The following is a 15,267-nucleotide window of genomic DNA, read 5'->3' as shown; positions in this document are numbered from 1 at the left end:
TCCTCTCTACCCTTTCTTTCTGCCCTCCTCCTCTTCTCTCTCTGCTCTCTGCCTCTCCTTCAGGCAGACCCCCCAATAAAATCTCTTGGTTGAAAAAAAAAAAAAAAAAAACTCAAGTAGTGCTTGAGGGTCGTGGGCTGGGAACGAGCCAGGCCTCCTTAACTGCTCTGGCTCGGCTCTGCTCTGTAGGCCGGAGCCTGGCCAGCTCCTTTGTCTCATTTAAGAATTTAAAAACTGCCCTCAATTTTCTTTAATGTCAGAGACAGCATGGTTGGAGGATGAGTCACACAGCACACAAATGAGACTGGGGGGACTCTAGAGTGTCTGAAGTCCCTGGCTGGGACCAGCACCACTTAAGGAGGGGCAGAGGGGTGGGCACTGTCTGCCCAGGTCCCCCGGCCACTGGGTCTGTGCTCCTTGTAGCTGACCTTGCCTTTCCCAGGCAACTGAGCATGCCCACTGGTATATCTCAACAAACTGCTAAGCTGTGCCTCTAGCTGCCTTAAAGACTCGGTACATGGACTTTCCCCAGATTTTTAATTACTAAACCCTGCCATCTCCGTACTGCCTCTGACTTACCTTAAAGATCCTGCTGACAAGTTTGGACTGTTTTCTCCCTGACCATGGTTGTTAAGACTTGGAGTCCTTGAACCTGAGGGCAGACAAGCCCTCCAGTACTAACCCAGGGTTGCATCTTGGAGCCGCGTCTCCAGTCTCTGCCCCTTGCCAAGGAAGGCATGATTGAAACTGGGACCAGACTTGGCCTCAGACCCCACTGCAACATGATTGCCCAGACAGCTCTGTCATTAGAAGAAGGTGCTTGCGAAATGAAACACAGGTCCACTGGTCTCTCCTGAGAGTTGGACAGAGTGTGGGTGGCTTCCTCTGGGACACAGGCAGACTCACCTATATCCCCAAGCCCTCAGTTCCCCCCTGCACTCTAACTGAGCTGCTCCCTTACTCCCGGCAGATCTGGTGCTGTACTGCGAAGCCTTCCTGACCACCTACAGGACCTTTATCAGCCCCGAGGAGCTCATCAAGAAACTGCAGTACCGATATCCTTCCCAACGCCACCAGCATGGGGACACAGGCTCTCGCAGCTTCAGTGGCTTCCCCTCCCATTACTCACCCATAAAGGGCCAAGGGAAATGACATGGATTGCTGGAACGTAGTGGGATCACTGGGTGCTTCTGAAAAAGAGCACACCTGGGAGGGAAGGGGGCCGGGGCAAGATGCAGGGCATCAGGCAGGGTGGGCACCAGTGGGCAGGGCTTGAGGAAGTGAGAGGGTGGCTCAGGGGTATGCACAGCCCCTTCCGCCCACAGCGGGCAGCTCTGCCCCAGCCAGAGCTGGCATCAGCTCTGTCCCCTCCACCAGATCTGCCTGTGGGCTCACCCTTGGGAAGAAGTAGTGGCCAAGGAAGACCCCAGGGGCTTAAAGGACCTACTGTGGTTGCCTGATGCCTCTTTGTCAAACCCCAGCTGCCTGTCCTGCCAGGCTAGCCCACTGCTCTTTGGCTACCTCCCTGCATTGTAGCCTGTGACTGCCATCTGCTGGGCAGCTGCTGTCCCTCTGGGCAAGAAGTCCTGAGCTTCTTTTCCAGTGTCAGAGTCCCCTCCAGGCCTCCCCTCACCCTGACCCTGCGAACCCCTGGTCCATCAAGATAGATGTTGACGTTTCCCATGGTGTATGGGGGGTCCTCTTCAGCCTTATGTTCTGTTGCTCTGAGCCCCTGGTGGCAGGCCTGGCCAGGGAAGAGAGTCACCTGCTGGTCGGACATGCACTCACTGGTGCTGCTGTGTCACTCCTGTGATGCACTTGAGGACGCTGAGGCGCAGTGGGTCAGAGTGACTGTCCCACATGGCTGCCTGGTGCAGAGAGTGCTCAGGTTCTCAGGGGATGTCCCTTGGCTCCCCTAGGGATACTCATGGAAGCCTCGCAGCAGCAGCAGCAGCAGCAGCAGGAGCATGGCTGCCCAGCACACAGCTGGGGCAGGCTGACGGTCCACCTGGGTGCCAGACACATAGCATGTATCTCCAGTCGTGGAGTACGGGGGGCGCACAACAGCAGCAGGAAAGCATAAACTCCAAGGCAGACGCTAGCTTCAGGAGACCTGTGAGGGAGGAATGGGAACCAAGGGTGCCGTGAGCCGAGGAGCAAACAGGGAGTGTGCTGTCCCGGGGAGCAGGAACTGGCCCAGCATGTCAGAGTGTCCAAGCCAAAGCAGGGGTCCACCTCGGGGTGGCAGCTCATGGAGAGAGCAGAGGACCTCTGCCCGTTCACGGGCCTGAGATCTTGAGTGTGCTTAGTTGGGGACCACCTTCTTGAGGCTCAGCACTACAGCCTTCATGCTGTCAGTGCTCTCCCAGAAGCCTCAAGTTGAATCAGACAGGCAAGCTGGGGTGGCACAGAAGGGATGGCCCTGCAGACCAGAGAGGATGGCTGTTGAGAACCACCCCTGGGATTGAGGCCTGGGCAGCACTGCCAATTTGCATAAGTGCAAGCCTTTGCTCCCTGTGCTGGGACCATGACTCCCAGTCTCTAGGCTTCAGTCACGAGGTCCCTGGCGCATGCTGAGTGGGAGCTCCGTGTCTGCTCAGCACATCACCTTTGCCATGTGGGCTATTTCTTTAACCCTTCTCCACCTATGAGAAATTCTCTCCCTTCGCCGACACATTCAAGAAGCGCGTCAGCAAGAACACGTTCTTCGTGCTGGTGCGGGTGGTGGATGAGCTCTGGTGAGTGCTTTGTTCTTGGCCCAGGGGTGGGTGGCACAGGCTCCCTGCACCCCATGGAGACTGCTCAGCCCACCTCGGCCACCTGAAGAGCACTACCCACAGGCTCTGGATTTGGCTCTAGCCTACTTTATTGTGGCTCTCTGAAAGGAATGACCTGTCCCTTATAGGACACAATGAGGTACTAGGTCCTATCTTTCCTAATGGGCTCCATCCCTCAGGAGAGACCCTGTCCCACCTGGCACCATCCCTCCCTCCAACATCTTAGGATCAGCCTGTGTTGGCCGTACTCTCAACAGTAGGGGGCTTGGTAGAGGCTAGGGCAGTGGAGTGGGCAGCCTCTCCCACCCACCTCAGCCTTTCCACTGGGATCTGGGATCTATGGTGACCCCTGGCCATTTCCATATTCTACAAGTATGCCTTGGGGTTGGAGGTAAACAAGACAGACCAAGGCCTGGCTCCAGCATCAACATGCAGTGGCCACACATCCAGGGAAGGGCCAGGCAGAGGAGGTGAGGGATATCTTCCTGGTGTCCACTGCTTGGGTGAGACCAGAAGCTTCTGTGGCAGGTTGGTGTAGGGTCTCTAGCACAGCCCCACAGAGTCCCCACATAGTGCATGCAGCGCCAGCATGTATTGAGTGACAGTCAGGGAAATGTTGTCAGGACCATGCCACCAGAGCTGCGGAGGATGTGGGTGCCCCGAGGTCCTTTCTCACTCTTCCATGGGAGGCTCCAGCTCTGTGCTAACACTCCTGTACCTGCGGTATACCTGGTGGGCTCTTGTGTGCCTGGCCTTCACCCTGTGCCCTTGGCCCATAGCCTGGTGGAGCTGACAGAGGAGATCCTGAAGCTGCTGATGGAGCTGGTCTTCCGCCTGGTGTGCAATGGGGAGCTCAGCCTGGCTCGCGTGCTCCGGAAGAACATCCTAGACAAGGTGGACCAGAAGAGACTGCTCAGGTGTGCCAACTCCGACCAGCCCCTGGCAGCCCGGGGTGTTGCAGCCAGGTGAGCAGTCAGCCTCTCGGCCCCTTTGGAAAGCTGCATCCCTTAGCCACCTCTGTTCTGCTGTCCTCCCTGGCTGCACGGCCTCACATCCTGCTTCGGGGTGCCTTGGGAATAGCCTCTGGTTCCCTGTGGGGAGCCTCCCCTGCTAGGGGAATTGGGGTGGCGAGTCATTGGTAACAAGGAAGTGGATCAGTGGGTCAGCGGGGCTGAGCAGGACAGGAGGGGAGTGGGTGTGCACCAGGCTGCTGTCAGTGCAGGGCTTTCTCCTAGCACTATCCAGACCCTTCCCAAGACTGGTACAAAAGTCCCAGGCTGGGGCTGGGGTTGTGGCTCAGTGGTAGAGTGCTTGCTTAGCATGTGTGAAGCACTGGGTTCAATTCTCAGCACTGCATATAAATAAATTAAAAAATAAAGGTCCATTGTCAACCAAAAATATATATTTTATTTTTAAACAAAAAGGTCCCGAGCTTCTGCCTACCCTCTGCCCTAGCCTGAGGGTGGAGTGTTAGTTCCAGCTGTGGGCACTGGCTGGTTGGCCACCCCCTCCTTTGTGAGCATTAGCGCCCCCTATTCCCACAGCCAGCTCTTATTGCTGACCACCTAGGAGTGGTGGCCAGTGGTAAGCAAGGCCTTAGGTGTCTGAGTCACCCATAATCCCATGGGGGGAACTCATTGTCCTATTCTGGAATCTGTGGACGACCTGCAGAGATGGGGTAGGCAGGCCTCTTGGGGAAACCTCATGGCCCTGAGGGACCAAGGAGCAATTTGGAGTCTGTTGCCACCCTGCTGTCCTGATGTGGAGTGAGGCTTAGATAGCTGCTCCCTCCTAGCCCTGGAGCCTGCAGTGCCACTCCTGCCCAGCCTCCACGCCCAACAGTACTTCTTATGCCTCTGTCTTCCAGGCCAGGGACCTTGCATGACTTTCACAGTCATGAAATAGCCGAGCAGCTGACACTGTTGGATGCTGAGCTCTTCTATAAAATAGAGGTAGGTGTCGGGGGAGCTGCTGCTGGTTTGTCTCTGACCGAGACAGCACAAGGCCAGGCACCAGGACATACGCTTACAATCCCAATGGACCGGGAGGCTGAGGAGCCAGCCTCAGCAAAAGCAAAGCCCTGAGCAGCTCAGTGAGACCCTGTCTCTAAGTAAAATACAAAACAGGGCTGGGGATGTGGCTCAGTGGTCATGTGCCCCTGAATTCAATCCTCAGCAACCATCCCCCCAACCAAAAAAAAAGAGAGCACCAGGCACAGGAAAGCCAGAGGGCTCCAGTGCTGTCTGCTCTGTTTCCTTCTGTAGATTCCTGAGGTTTTACTTTGGGCAAAAGAACAGAATGAGGAGAAGAGCCCTAACCTGACCCAGTTCACAGAGCACTTCAACAACATGTCCTACTGGTAAGAAAGCCTCTGCGCCAAGCTCGCCGGTCTGGCAGCACCACTGGACAAGTTCAGTCTCCCACGAGAGCCGGCAGGGTGGGGGCTGCTGCCGTCCTTCCTCCAGGCTCCTCTGGAGGCCCTGCGGGCACTAACCTCAAGCCCTGGGGAGCAGAGAAGGCAAGGATAGGCTGGTCACCTGCCCTCCAGAGGCACAGAGGAGGCACAGAAGCTCTGTGGGAAGAGTGCCAGGGTCTTGAGTGATACTTGCCCTCAATGGCAGAAGGGGACAGGCATCACATTTGCTGTCCTGCCCTGGTCATTACCACAGTCCCCCAGATGTCCTGGTGCAGGTGCCCTTTTATAGGACAGAGGAGGTAATGCAGCGGCTAGCACCTCCTCTGATAGCCCTGGAAACGGGCCCACATGATCCATAGGATGTGGAGGCCACCACAGACCCCTGAGACACAGCCATGACTGCTTTTGGTGTTGGTTTCAGTTCTAGCTTTAGCTTTTGTTGGGGCTAAGATTCTGAGAGGTTCCCTTCCTTGTGGCTAGCAAAAGTGACCTGCTGACTTGGGGTTGGCTGGATTCCCCAGCCAGTCCTGAGGTCCCAGGGGCTCAGGTCAGTACAAACCAGGAAAGTGCGCTGCTCCCCCAGGTCCAGTGCAGGAGCTGAACTCCCTGTCAGTGAGCATCTGGCCCCGACCCCTGAGATGTCTTGAGCCACTTGAGGCCAGGTTCATGACTGCTGGTACAGTGTCACCCTTTCTGGCTCCACCTGGTCTGCCAGGACCTACAGGAGCCCCATCAGCTCAGCTGCTCTATTCTGTCCATTGTTCCCACAGGGTCCGGTCCATAATCATGTTACAGGAAAAAGCCCAGGACAGGGAGCGGCTGCTCTTAAAGTTCATCAAGATCATGAAGGTAACGGTGGCTGAGCCCAGAGCCCCCTTCAGGCCTGCTGGCCCTGGGCCTCCCCTCACAGGCCACCTCTCTCCACAGCACCTGCGGAAGCTAAATAACTTCAACTCCTACCTGGCCATCCTCTCAGCGCTGGATTCAGCGCCCATCCGTCGGCTGGAGTGGCAGAAGCAGACCTCAGAGGTGGGTGGGCAGGAAGCATCTGGTGGGTAGGCCAGGCCAGCCACCTGTGAGCTCAGCTCCTGCTCTGCTGTCAACCTGTAGCTAGGCAGCTACCTTCCCCACCTGTTTCCTATCTCTGGTCTCTGACCTCTGGTTCCTGGGCCTTCGTAGTTGACATGGGGTGTCACATCCTGCCTGCACTGCAAGCCTACACCTGGGTCCCAGCTTCTGGAAGGGCTGCTGGGCGGGGCACACCTGCAGGGCAAGCGCTGGAGGGAAAGGGAGGATGTTACCCACTCACCCCAAGAGACATTTCCCACAAAATGGCCTCGGGCCTCCCTGCCACCCAGGTTTGATAGACATACAGGTAAAAGGGCTCACATCACCACAGGGACCAGATGTGGCTTCTCTTTGTGTCTTGGGACCTTGCCTCAGCCCACACTCACTAACCCACCTCTCATCCCACACAGGGCCTGGCCGAGTACTGCACTCTGATTGACAGCTCGTCCTCCTTCCGAGCCTACCGGGCCGCCCTCTCAGAGGTGGAGCCCCCCTGCATCCCATACCTGTGAGTGCTGGCCTCCCCCTCAGCCTGTCTGGGCTTGCTTCTTCACTTCTCTGTGAAGACATGTTGGGCTCCTTGAGGAGATGAGGGTCAGCCTTGTTGTTCCTCTGCTTTATCATGAAATTCTAAAGTGAAGAATGCCTCTTGAGCTACAGTTGCCACAGAAGGGAAAAGGTCAGGTGACAAGTGTGAGCTCCCACACCCCCCACCAGGGGGCCTCATGCACCTTCCAGGAGCCTCAAGCATGTTAGGACAGCCCAAGGACCAGTCACCCCAGGAACCTGGGGAGCACTTGGTGTCATGTTCAGAAGTCAACTTCCCAGCCCAGCCATGGGAGCATAAATCTGAGAGCATAAATAGGAGAAGGAAGTGGACTCAAAGCTGCACAGGCCTCTGTCGCGGGACTCCTTGGGCCTCATGTACTAGAGGATGTTAGGGATCTCTGAAAGGGTCAGAGACTCCACAGTGTTCCAGGCCTGGGGATGTGAAGGAGCATCCTGGAGCCTCTGCCCTCAGAGCTTGCAGCCAGGACCCTCTCCCTGCATCTGGTCCTTCTGCCCTCACCCAGCACCCACACAGGTGCTCACAAGCACACAGGCCTGGGTCCTCTGGCTGAGCTCTCTCTGGACAGAGGAACTGCCCTCGCCTTCCACCTCCTTGAGAAGTACCTATTACACCTGTTAATGAAGGGGTCTCTGTGCCCCTCAGTTTTGGTCTGGTTTGGTGGTATTGTTCGTTGAATGACCTCCCATTGGCAGTCCATAGCTGTGCCCATACACAGGGTGGCCGCACCTGTCATAGACAACGCTCCAGGCGTAGACAGCACTGTGCTTAGGCTCCCCGACGCCCGAGCCAACTTCTGAGGAGCCCATAAGTGGTCATAGGTCCAGAGTTCACGAGGCAGGAGCTCACCCTGGAGGAAACGAACCTTCTAGTCCTGCTCTTTGGTGAGCCCTGGGCTTGGCAGCTACTTGGCATAGCTGAGGCTGTTCTTCCCACACTGGCTGGTCCTGGCAGTGCAGCCCGCTCACGGCCGACCAGCTGCTCTCCGAGTAATGACTTCTCCGTGTGTCCCCCAGGGGTCTGATCCTGCAGGACCTGACCTTTGTCCACCTGGGGAACCCGGACTACATCGATGGCAAAGTGAACTTTTCCAAACGGTGGCAGCAGTTCAACATCCTCGACAGCATGCGGTGCTTCCAGCAGGCGTGAGTGCTGTGACCTATGGGGAAGCCAGGGCCTCTGTCTTTTGAGTGGGGATACCATACTTGCCCCTCAGGTCTTGTCAGTCCAGTTTGGAGACATCCACATGAAGGGCCCGGCTCCATGCCGCACCCTGGGCCTGGATGGGAGGCAGCAGCCAGCCTCTGTTCCTGTGTCCTGGGAAGCTGGCACCCACCTTGGTGTACAGAGGAGGCGGGAAACCCCGACCAGCCTAACTCCAGGGCAGCAGACCCCACCTAGGACGGGTGGCCTGCCACAGAGGGCACCATGGCCCAAGGGGCCATCCACCTAGGGCACCCCATGGGGAACCCTGCCACAGGGCATTGCCTGAGGGCTGAGAGCACAGCCTCAGCCCTGGTGGGGTCTCCAGTGCTGGCCTCCTCTGTCTCGTTGGGTGGCAGTAGACCCTACCATTACAGCTTCTGCCAGGGTACTGGGGTGACCAGAGGTTATGGCCATCAGGCTCTTCAGCCAACCCCTGCTCCTGACTGCCTCCCCTCCCCCACCAGGCATTACGACATCCGGAGAAATGATGACATTATAAACTTCTTCAATGACTTCAGTGACCACTTGGCCGAGGAGGCCCTATGGGAACTCTCTTTGAAAATTAAGCCCAGGAACATAACAAGGAGGAAAACAGATCGGGAAGAGAAGACCTAGGAGCCATGCTTCACGAGGAGAGTGCTCAAGGTTCTTGGAGCCTGAGGACCTGGGGCCTGCCCAGTGGGCTGCAGCGTCCCAGCCTCAGCCTGGCTCGGCTGTGCTGGGCAGCCCAGAGCCTGCCAGCAGCTTCCCGCCTCCCTCCCTGCGGCACAGCCCCGGGGTCCAGTGGAGCCGGCAGGCGGGTCTCAGTGCTGATTTGTGAACCGGTGGTTCCCCCTCCTCACCCCACCCCCTTGGGTTTTTTGTTTTTTTTTTTTCCACTTTCACCTCCACTATCCCCTCTCGCCCTTCCTGGACCCTCCAGCCTGGGAGCAGCACAGAGAAGTCAGCAGCAGACCGCACCCCCACCCAGGGCCAGGACCCTTGAGTCTCCTGAAATGTCAGGCAGTGGAGGCTGAGGACCCTCTGGGCACACTGCCCTCCAGGACACCTGGGAGAGGGGAGGTGCAGCAGAGGGACAGAGGGCCAGGGGCAGGCACCTCTTACTTTCCATTCCCTGGATTTTCAATGTGGAGGGTGGAGTGAGCGTGGCTGGCCCAGGAGGTATGTCGGGTGGCCTTCAGCAGCCCTGGGCTCAAGTCCTGGTACTGGCCCAGGCCTGTCATGCATCCATGCTGCACAGGCTGCCCTGCTGGTCCTCGAGGACCTATTTCCCCTTCAGCTCCCCAGCGCAGGCCCCCAGGCCCCTGCCCACATCATCCAGGCTCTGGGAGCAGGAGGACTTTGTCGTCACAGAAATTGAGTAGGGGGGTGGCAGAGCTGAGCCAGTGGGGGCTGGGGGGAGGAGTTCCGCTGTCCTGGGGAGAGGTGGGCAGCCCCCTCTGCACTTGCTGTGTGCCTTAAACTCCATCTCCTGTTCCTCCCTCCCCACAGGCTTCCCTCCTACTTTGTCCCACCCTGGGGTCCAGCAGGCTGCTACACAGTACTCCCCAGGGTGCAGGCGGGAGAGGCCTGCTGCAGACATGTCCCGAGCTGCCCAGGAAAGCAGCCCCCAGGAAGGTGCCCGCCTCTTCCTTGTTGAGCTCCTGGCTGCTCCCAGGGCCCAGCAGGCAGGGTGCAGGTGGGAACCCCTGTGCCCCCCCACACCCCGCCCATTCTGCATGATGCGCTCACTTCTCCCAAGAGTGGGATTTGGTCAAGTGAGCACCAGATCTAACCGAGCTTCCCCAGCCCCGTTTCCACAAAACAAAAGGTAGAAAGCGACAGCGTTGCTAAGTCCTTCGTGGATTTTAAGCAGCTTTTATCAAGAAGAAAGTCGGGGCTGGCGTTTTTGTTTTTGTTTTGTTTTGTTTTTTTCCTCTTTTGTGTTTTATTTGTCCTGTAAATAGAGGGAGGATGTCTGTGAAATATCACTGAGCGCCCTCTCTGGCAGCAGCCCTGCTGGCGGCTGGAACCTGTCACTTTATTATTTAAGGAGTGTGTGTGTGTGCAGTTGGGTTCCCTGGCAGTGTTGTGCTGGTTGGGTCCGGTTTGTTCCCTCTCGGGTGAGTCCTTTCATTTCAGCCCCTGCCTCTTGCTGCCTATCCGTGTCCAGCCCTGAGTGCTGCTGTGGGGGGGGGGGAGCTATGCACACAGGGCCCGGGTATGCTGACCAGAGTCCTGTCTGCCTTCTGAGAGCCCAGAAGTCTCCTAGCGCAGGCCACTGCCAGTGCTGTGGCAGCGAAGCCCCAGCCTGCTCTGCCCACAGGACAGATTCCTGTCTGCAGCGGGCCATCCACCTGTCCTGGTGAGAGCTGGGGGGTAGGGCCTGGGGGAGCCACTTCCTTAATTCAGAACAGACCCGCTGCCTGTCCCAGAGTGCCCAGGCCTCCCCTGCACTCCCTGCAGAAGTGCCCAGGCTGTGGACAGGCAGCACCAGGGGACAGGGCACCCTGGGGAGGACAGTGAGGTGCATGTGTGCCTCATTGGCCGCCAGGCTTCCCTCCCTCCTGCCTCTGGCTGTGGCCACACCCCAGCACTCAGGGCTGGGCCTAGTGCAGGCTGTTTCTTGGGGGGCCGGGGGGCATGGTGGGAATCGATCTTCACCGAAGGACATGAACGAAGTGAATGGTTTGGTTCCCTGCGGGTGGGTGGAGCCAGGGAGAGGCAGACACATGGTGGTTGACCTGAGCCCTGCCTCAGAGCGGTCTCCTACCCTGGCTGCCCCACAACCTCCCCAACGTTACATTGTAATATACAGCCCCCAATAACCCCCTGATGGTGGCATCTTCCTGCAGACATTTCAAACATGTAACTTTTATATGAAAGAAAAATAAACAGGTGAAAGCTGTCTGGTGGCCTCTGCACCAATGCTACGTGCGCACCAGGTGGCCTCGGGCACCCCGCTGCCTCTCTGTGGCCTTGGATTACGGGCAGGGTCCTGGGGGCTGAGGGGTCAGGTTAGTGGTCTCAGTGCCCAGCCTGCTGAGTGGGATGAATGGCATCGCTCCTTTCCAGAACGCTCCCCTCGGGTCTTTGCCCAAGAGCTCTCCCGTCCCAGGCTCCTGTGCAAAGGGACTTTTCTGCAGTGGAGTTCAGGGACACCGGTACCCTAAAGCTCTGTCTGGAAGTTGTCTTCTGCAGGCCTGTGTCCGCTCTGCACAAGCAGCCACGCGAGGGACAGCACAGCCTGTGCCTTCATGGGACCAAGCAAGGAGCTCCCGGGGCTCCAGGCGCCCTCTGCCCTGAGTTGGACTGTGTCTTCCCACACAGGAGGAGGACATCCACGGACTCCCTTTCTTAGGCTGTGGTGTGGCTCAGTGCTAGAGCTGGCCAGCATGTGGGAGGCCCTGGGTTCCCTCCCTAGCACCACCAAAGAGAAAAGGAAACTCGTCTCCCTTTCTTTACTACCCTCCAGAGCCACGCCACACGCCAGCACCCCGCCCGCCCCCAGGTCCCCACCCCGAGCACCTTATACACAGACCATGCACCTGAGTGGCAGCATGCAGGATGGCAGGAGCCTGCGGGAGCCCACGGGAGCCCTCTGGCACTGACCCAGGGCCTGTCTCGGCTTTGAGCCCATGGTGGCCTAAGTCCCAGGGATCTGTCCCTCTGCCTGGGATGCTGAGGCCAGTGGGGTCCAATCAGGGAAGAAGAGGGCATCTCCTCCAGAACCGCCTCAGGTGACTTCTCAGTCACTCTCAGCACCTCCCAGTACCTCCCAGGCTTGAGACTGGAAAACGGGGACAGGCATAGGAGCACTGCTGCAGCCCCAGGCAGCCACTCCTGCCACTTCCTCCCAAGCCGGGGAGCAGAGGTGGTCCCGGACCCGACAGGTGTCTTCCCCACCTCTGCTTTCCAGGCACACCAGGCCCCTTGCCAGTGATCTCAGGGTCATAGGCATGTGCCGCCCTGGGCTGGGTGCTTACGGGCTACTTCCACACTTCCCTGCTCTCTAACCCAGACGCAGAAGTGGCAGAATCCCAAGGGGAGGAGACTGGATGAGACCAGCCCTGGCTTAAGCCCAGCTGCACTTTACAAGGATGAAGAGTGGATGGAAGCCTCTGAGCACTGGGTGCAGGGTTGATGGTTTCAGAGTATGGCCCCCACCCAATGCACCACGGAGCTCAACAAAGGACAAAACCGCACACGAGCAGCCAGCCAGCCACAGAACCACTCAGGAGAGAACCATGCCCCGTACTGAGCACATACACAATACCTTTCCCCAAAATAATGCGGCATAGCAATTTACCCAGTATTTGCATTTCATTAGGCACTCTAAGTCATCTAGAGATGATTCGAAGTCCATGGGAAGGTTGCAAACACTATGCCACCTTGTATAAGGGACTTGAGCCTCTGAGGCTGCAGTGTCCTCTAGGGTCCTGGAGCAGTCTCCCACAGAACAGAGACTGATCACCTCTGGAGAGGACACTAAAATGTGACACCCAGGGCTGAAATGGAGCTCAGTGGCAGAGTGCTGCCCTAGCTGCACGAGGCCCTGGGTTTAAAAAAAAAAAAAAAAACTTCCATTCATATTTTTTAAAAAACCCTTAGCTATCTAGAAATTTAAAATCTTAAATCTGGTAAAGGCTACCTTCCAAAATCCTTTGCAAGCATTATACTTAATGGTAAAATGTTCAAAGTGTTTCCTTTCAAATCAAACCCGATGGGGCATCCCACTGTCACCTTGCCTGCTGTTGGGCAGGAGACGCTTTGCAGCCAACATAGAAAGGAAAAATAGCCAAGAGACTAACAAGCTCCTAAAGGTGCTTTGCTGTACACCCAGACAAAATGCAGCACATTCCTGTGTACAACAACAAACAGAAACGCCATCCCTAAAAGACCTCATTTATGTTAGCACCACAAGTCTGAAATTCCTAGGAATTAACCCAACAAAAGACATGTGAGACCTTTATAAGGAAAATAAGGCCTGGTGGGCACCGTGGTGCAGGCCAGCAATCCCAGCCACTCTGGAGGCTGAGGCAGGAGGATCAAAGCCTGCATCAGCAATTTAGCAAGGCCCTAAGTAACTCAGAGATCCCAAGATCCCGTCTCAAAGTTTTAACAAACAAAAAGGACTGCGGATGTGGCTCAGTGATTAAGCACCCTGGATTCAATCCCTGGTACCAAAAAAAAAGGGGGGGTGGAGTTTAGAGCTCACCTTGTTTGGGTCTGAGATCTTGAGGAACCACTGTGGCCTCCTCCGATGCACGCTGGCTCCCAGTCATCTGGAGCCTTCTTAGAGTCTGGATAACTAACCCCAGGCACCCACTGGAGGAGAATGACATCATCCTAGGCCTCAAGGTATTTAATTTTCCACATACAGTAAAAACAACTAGGCACTGGGGGATGGAGGAGACACAAGAAGCAAGGTCCTAAAGACCTCAGAAACAACTGATAGAATCAGAAGGCTTTGGAGCTATCACCTGCAGATAAGAAGGCACAGTGCTTACTGTGTTCCAGGAGTAAGATTGAGAATCATGGCAAATAACAGAGATATAAACAGGACAAGTGGAAGTTCTAAACAAAAACATGTTAAACTAGAGTCAGGCACAGTCCAAGCCTGTAATTCCAGGACTCAGGAGGCTGAGGCAGGAGAATCACAAATTTGAGGCCAGCCTCAGCAACAAAGCAAGACCCTAAGCAATTTAATGAGATCCTGTCTCAAAAAATAAAAGGGGCTGGGGATGAGAGTTAGTGTTAAGCACCCCTGGGTTCAATCCCCAGTACAAAAAAAAAAAAAAAAAAAGTGTATAATTGCCAGCTATAAAGGATAAGAAATGGGGTAATGGGGCTGGGCCGGGGCTTAAGGTAGGCAGAGCACCCATCTAGCATGTGTGAGGCACTGGGCTTGATTCTCAGCACCATATAAAAAATAAAGAAAGAAAAGAAAGGTATTGTGTCCATCTACAACTTAAAAAAAAAAATCTTTAAAAAAAAAAACACTTTTTAGGGGCTCAGTGGTAGAGCGCTCGCCCAGCACGGGTGGGACCCGGTTCAATCCTCAGCACCACATAAAAATAAAGGCATTGTGTTGTGTCCATCTACACCAAAAAATACATTTAAAAAAGGACTTTTTAGAGCTGGGGATGTGGCTCAAGCGGTAGCGCGCTCGCCTGGCATGCGTGCGGCCCGGGTTCGATCCTCAGCACCACATACACACAAAGATGTTGTGTCTGCTGAGAACTAGAAAATAAATATTAAAAATTCTCTCTCTCCTCTCTCACTCTCTCTTTAAAAAAAAGACTTTTTAAATTAAAAAATTTTAAAAAAGAAGTAGAGTAATAAAAACTAATCAAGGGCTGGGGATGTGGCTCAAGCGGTAGTGCGCTCGCCTGGCATGTGTGCAGCCCGGGTTCCATCCTCAGCACCACATACCAACAAAGATGTTGTGTCTGCGGAGAACTGAAAAATAAATATTAAAAAAAATAATAATAATAAAAAATAAAAATAAAAACTAATCAAATAGAGGGCAAGAAAGGCAAGCAAAAGAGGTGGGAGAAAGCAAAAATCACTATTCAATAAATTATCCATTTGAAAGATAGGCTGTCAAACTGTATTTTTAAAATCCTACATGCCATTAACAAAATGTGTCTGTCTACAATTAAAGGTACAGAAAGGTTGAAAGTTACAGAAAAAGATGTATTCTGCACTCCCCCCAAAAAAATGGTTAGCATAGCTATATTAATACCAGAAGAAGTTGACTTTAAGGTAAAAACATCACTAAAGTTACAAAGGGATACTCTGAAACTACCCTCCACAGGGTTAATTAACAATGCCTCAATTTTTAGTATTTACTTAAGTACGAGGCCTGGAGTATCTGCAGCAGAAACTAACAGATCACAAGAAGCATGGATGAATCTGTGAACCAGCAGAAAGTCTCATCACATGGCTCCTACAAACATTAATGAAATCTGATCTTGCACAACGCTTCCCTCTAAAGAAGGAAAGGAAAGGAGGAAAGTCTCACTTCTTGTGATGAGACCAACATAACCCTGATACCAAAATCACAAGGAAAATCACAGGCCAGTTTCTCTCTCCCACACAACAGCCAGAATCCCAAACACCAGGAGCTAACTGGATGGAGTGTTCCAGGAAGAAGGTGCCACATCACGAGCAAAACAAGTTTATCCCTCCAAAGGAAAGTCATTCTAACACATGAAAATCGGCATGAGTCACCACACTAGCAGGATAGA

The 15,267-nt window shown here is 54.9% G+C and overlaps 1 protein-coding gene across 9 annotated transcripts in view; it reads left to right on the top strand.

Moving 5' to 3' along the window:
- Window positions 1-10,922, top strand: part of Rapgef1 (Rap guanine nucleotide exchange factor 1) — a 128,996-nt gene extending 118,074 nt beyond the window's left edge. For all 9 annotated transcript variants that reach the window (XM_078048489.1, XM_005321099.5, XM_021723650.3 and 6 more), the window contains 10 exons: window positions 971-1,055; window positions 2,646-2,738; window positions 3,557-3,742; window positions 4,645-4,729; window positions 5,042-5,136; window positions 5,964-6,042; window positions 6,121-6,222; window positions 6,672-6,769; window positions 7,846-7,974; window positions 8,500-10,922. In XM_078048489.1, the coding sequence (XP_077904615.1) occupies window positions 971-1,055; window positions 2,646-2,738; window positions 3,557-3,742; window positions 4,645-4,729; window positions 5,042-5,136; window positions 5,964-6,042; window positions 6,121-6,222; window positions 6,672-6,769; window positions 7,846-7,974; window positions 8,500-8,650 (1,103 nt within the window). In that variant the 3' untranslated portion in view covers window positions 8,651-10,922. The remainder of the gene's footprint in view (window positions 1-970; window positions 1,056-2,645; window positions 2,739-3,556; window positions 3,743-4,644; window positions 4,730-5,041; window positions 5,137-5,963; window positions 6,043-6,120; window positions 6,223-6,671; window positions 6,770-7,845; window positions 7,975-8,499) is intronic.
- The last annotated feature ends 4,345 nt before the right edge of the window (window positions 10,923-15,267 follow it).

This window comes from Ictidomys tridecemlineatus, chromosome 4 (assembly GCF_052094955.1).
Source record: "Ictidomys tridecemlineatus isolate mIctTri1 chromosome 4, mIctTri1.hap1, whole genome shotgun sequence".
Classification (NCBI taxonomy): domain Eukaryota; kingdom Metazoa; phylum Chordata; class Mammalia; order Rodentia; family Sciuridae; genus Ictidomys; species Ictidomys tridecemlineatus.
Note: the sequence above shows the minus strand (reverse complement) of the source record. Positions and strands in the feature narration are given on the sequence as shown.